The sequence below is a fragment of the Plasmodium reichenowi genome (genome assembly GCF_001601855.1).
Source record: "Plasmodium reichenowi strain SY57 chromosome Unknown, whole genome shotgun sequence".
Classification (NCBI taxonomy): Eukaryota; Apicomplexa; class Aconoidasida; order Haemosporida; family Plasmodiidae; genus Plasmodium; species Plasmodium reichenowi.
The window spans coordinates 1-4715 of NW_017962382.1; the positions used below are offsets into that span (position 1 = coordinate 1).

General features: G+C 15.0%; 2 protein-coding genes across 2 annotated transcripts; one reads left to right on the forward strand and one right to left on the reverse strand.

Annotated features, from left to right (window-relative positions):
• Positions 1-898: 898 nt before the first annotated feature.
• On the reverse strand, positions 899-1730 carry PRSY57_0018900 (putative exported protein; the record flags this gene model as incomplete). The annotated part of the gene is made up of 2 exons (XM_012908938.2): positions 899-1567; positions 1665-1730. 2 exons carry the CDS (start codon positions 1728-1730, stop codon positions 899-901), a joined length of 735 nt encoding a protein of 244 aa, XP_012764392.2.
• A 1681-nt stretch (positions 1731-3411) lies between these two features.
• On the forward strand, positions 3412-4145 carry PRSY57_0018800 (putative exported protein; the record flags this gene model as incomplete). The annotated part of the gene is made up of 2 exons (XM_012908937.1): positions 3412-3489; positions 3603-4145. 2 exons carry the CDS (start codon positions 3412-3414, stop codon positions 4143-4145), a joined length of 621 nt encoding a protein of 206 aa, XP_012764391.1.
• Between the last annotated feature and the right edge of the window lie 570 nt (positions 4146-4715).

A 4715-nucleotide genomic window follows, 5' to 3' on the forward strand; every position in this document is an offset into this window, starting at 1 on the left:
TGATAAAAACAAATAAATAATACATCTACTCACTTAAAAAATAATTATGGCATCTTTTATTTTCATTTATATAACTAAATATAAAATACATAAAAAATAAATTTATAGAATATATATATATATATATATATATATATTTATTTATTTATTTATTTATACAAATTAGTAAAACCTATAAATTCAAACGAATTATTATATTACAGTAAATAAAGTAAAATATTAAATTATTTAATTTGATTTTTCTATTTTCTGTGATTAAATATATTTAATAATATCATGAACTTACAAAAATTTCATATATAATTTATTATATGAATTTAATATTATATAATTCTAAATTTTATATTATTATGCCATATATTTCTGTAATAGTAATATAATAAATATATATATATATATATAATATTTTTTTTTTTTTTGAATTATGATAAGAATATATTTAATTTATATATGTGTCTATTTTATATAGTAATATAAATATTTCAATAAATGTATAAAATATATTTATTATTAAATTTATTTATAAATTAAATAAATAGAAATATTCACTAATTTTTAATAATTATGCATGTATATCTGATTAATAGTAAATTTATTTTATTATATACATGTAATTAAAACAAAGAAAAAATTAATAAAGTGAGAAAATAAGAAAACAAATATTAATATATAGTGTAATAATATAATATATGCACTTTACAATTCATGTACTGTAATTTATTAATAAACATAAAATATCACATAAATGCAAAAAATATATATATTAATTATAAATCTATTGGTATCATAATATTAATATATATATATATATATATATATATATATATATATATATATATAGAGAGAGAGAGAGAGAGAGAGAGTCTTCACGAAAAAAAAAAATATTTTGTATATTAAATTATTTTTCATGTGTTTCATAATACACGTCTTTATGCGACCATAACCATGTAACGACTAACCAAACTATAGTAATTAATAATATTATTAATAACGTGATAACTCCAAAGACACTTGAAGATGCCATAATTAAATTACAATAAATTATTTCACAACACGTTCCAATATCTAAAACGCATTTCAAAATATATCCTATAAGCATAATAATTTGACAAATTATAGCACTGTCTCCCAAAATTGTAATTATTCCTGAAATGACTCTCCAAAATTTATTTCTTTTAAAAATCATTTTATATAATTTATTCTTAAATCTAGTTGTCCTACTAGTTTTTTTCAATATAGTATATGATGTGTTTATTGCATTAGATACTTTAATCATCTTATTCTTATAATCACAACATTCAACCCTTTTAACCGATTCGAATATATCTTCATTATTCTTATTATTTAATACATTTTTTGAATATTTTTCATCAATTTTCTCTTTATACAAAATTTTTGGTTTTCCTTCTTTATTATATTTTACAAAATTCTCATATGAGTTATCATTTGTTGATAATTCATGATATACGGATACTTTTGTAAAACATTTTACATTTGGAATATTTTTATGAAAATTACTGGAACTGTTTTTATTATCTTGTTTAAATAAATCTTTTTTACGAATATTCTAAAAAAATAATAATAAAAAAATAATTATAAACATATAATATAAAATCCTTGTGTTTCAATTATTTTTCTTTTTTATGATTATATTTTTATATTACCTCTTTTGCTGCAAGTAACACACTTAACATAAAAATAAATAAAAAAATAAATGAACAAAAATTCATTCTTGCATTATATATTTCATAATATTTTTATGTAATAATTTAAATTATCATTTTATTAAAAGATAAATTATTCAAACTTAATAAATTCTATAAATATATACTTTTATAAAACATAAAATTAGGTTATTCTAACTTATTCCTTTGAAATAAAAAAAAAAAAAAAAAAAAAAAAAAAATTCATTATTATTATTAGATACATAATGTCTCTTTTATAAATATGAGAATTTATGTATTATAAAAATTATATATATATTAATTAATATACATATATTGTAATTTTAAATTAATACACCTATACGTTAGAATATATAATACTATAAAACTATATAATAAATTATATATAACAAGTGTTGCGTCTATACATAAATATGCATTAAATATATAATTAAAATATGTTTAATATATACATATATAATTTAAAAATATGTAGTAAATTTTTTTGTATTATATATTTTTTTATAAACTATAAACGTCTTATATTATATTATATTATATTATATATATATATATATATATATTATTTCCTATATTTTAATATAATACAAATATATATTTAATTTGTATACACCACTAATAATAAAATTCACTATTATTATAAGGAACGTTTTATTTTAATTCGACTTATAGAAAAAATAATCAAAACTAATCGACAATTATAAGATTATATGTCATTTATATATTGAATAAAAGGCATAAAATTATTTTATAATAAAACATTCTAGTTTTTTTTATTATTCATTTAACTAAAAAATATTTTATTATATTATATTATAATAATTCATAAAATAAATAATTTATGAATTTTTATAAGAAAGTAACTATTATATGTCTATTTACAAAAGAAATAATAATGTATCTATATTATTTAATGTATTATGAAATATGTAAATATTGAATAAAAATTTTTAATTCATGTATCTTTAATATAAACTGATATTATTTAAATCTAATATAATTAAATTTACAAAGAATATTTAACAAAAGCATTTATTTAGTAAGTATATTAATATTAATTATTCTTATCACGTATATATTTATATTTTATATAATTATTTCTCTAAAAATATATATATATATATATATAAATTAAATATCTTAATTTCAACAAAAAGCATATATTATATATATATATGATGATATATGTATATATATTAAATTAATATATATTTTATGAAAATATTCATTATGTTACCTAAATCAATTCATCGGCATATAATTTAAATTAAAATACATTATAGGTATTGATAATAGAAAAACGTTAAATATGAAATATGATATAATATATATATTTTTCATATTTTTAATGCATACTTCAATGAAATATTTAATGATATATAATATATTTATATATATATATAATAAAATATTTTTGAAATGTTATTATTTATATATTCCTTATTTTTTTCAAAATAATCAAATTTATTATCGTTCCTATAAAACCATAATAGATCATAAAAAGAGAATACAAAATATAGACCATAAAATTAATTTATATCATATAAAGATTTTCATAAAAATAAATAGCTTATGAAAAAAAAAATATATATATATAAAATTTTAATATCAACAATTATTTATATTATCCATTTCAAGAATATAAATTAATATATATATATATATATATCAATAGAAACGATAGATATATTAACATATTAATTAACAATTAAAATAAATTCATACAATGTCAAGAGTTTTAATTTTTTTTAAAAATTTATTATTAATATATATTTCTAATTGCCTATTATACTTTAATAATAAGGTTAGTATATAAATATTATATATTTTTATATTCATAAAATATTTATATATTTTAATCGCTTCATTTTAATTATTCATTTTTATTTTATTTTTTTTTTTTTTTTGAATTTCCAGCATTTATTAAGTATCATGCATTATGAAATGTACAATACTAGGTTGGTTTCGAATTTAATTATAAAACGAAGATTAAGTGAAATGTTAATATATAACAAAAGATCACAATTAAAGGTCTCAAACATTAATAATTATAATGATGATCATGAAGAAAATAAAAATAGTTTAACTCAAAAAACAGAAATGTTAAAAACTTTAAATAGAAATGAAAATAATAGAAAATCAAAAAAAAGAAGAAATTATGATGTAACTAAAAAAAAAGAAACGTTAGAAGATTTACTAAAAGAATATGATGAAGAAATGAAAGAAATAAAAAAAAAAAAAAAAAAATCTTTTTTTAAAAGAGCAAAACTTGTATTAGAAGCATTTGATAATATTTTTATAGACAAGGTAACAGATACAAATATACATGAAAAATATTCAGAATTAGAAGAAGAGATATTTGAAAATGCTATTATACTTTCCAGTTCCTCGATGATTTTTGCTATACCAATATTTTCATATTTATGTAAACGCATTAATTTTTTCGATTCACCTCAATAATAAATATAAAAAAAAAAAGTAGGAGAAAAAAATAGATTTAAATAAAAATAAGGATGTAATTAATTTTATAATATTAAAAAATGTATATCCAATAATAGTTTATACGGATATTATATATATGTAAATATGTAAAGCTCAAATTTTTATAACATTTATATTATCATATTGCAAAGTATTAATAAAAATTAGTTAATATGTTCACCTAATTCAATCTTTTTTTGAGGAATATTTATTTATATACTTACACATTCAATATTTTTATATATATTTATATATATTTAGCAATTAAATAAACTTAAAATGAAATTTTTACAATAACTTTATAAACATGTTAACCATTGTATACATAAGCTCTATCTAATATAACACCAGTTATTAAGAAAATGGAAATGTGCCATATAAAAATGAATCATAAAATCAAGCATCATATTATTTAATAATAAAATAAAATAAATATATATAATTAAACAATATATTAATTAAATATTTGAAATTTTCGAAAATCTTAGGAATTATTAAAAATAATATTTGTCTTTTTTTTTCTTTTTTTTTTTTCTGCATTTAATCAAA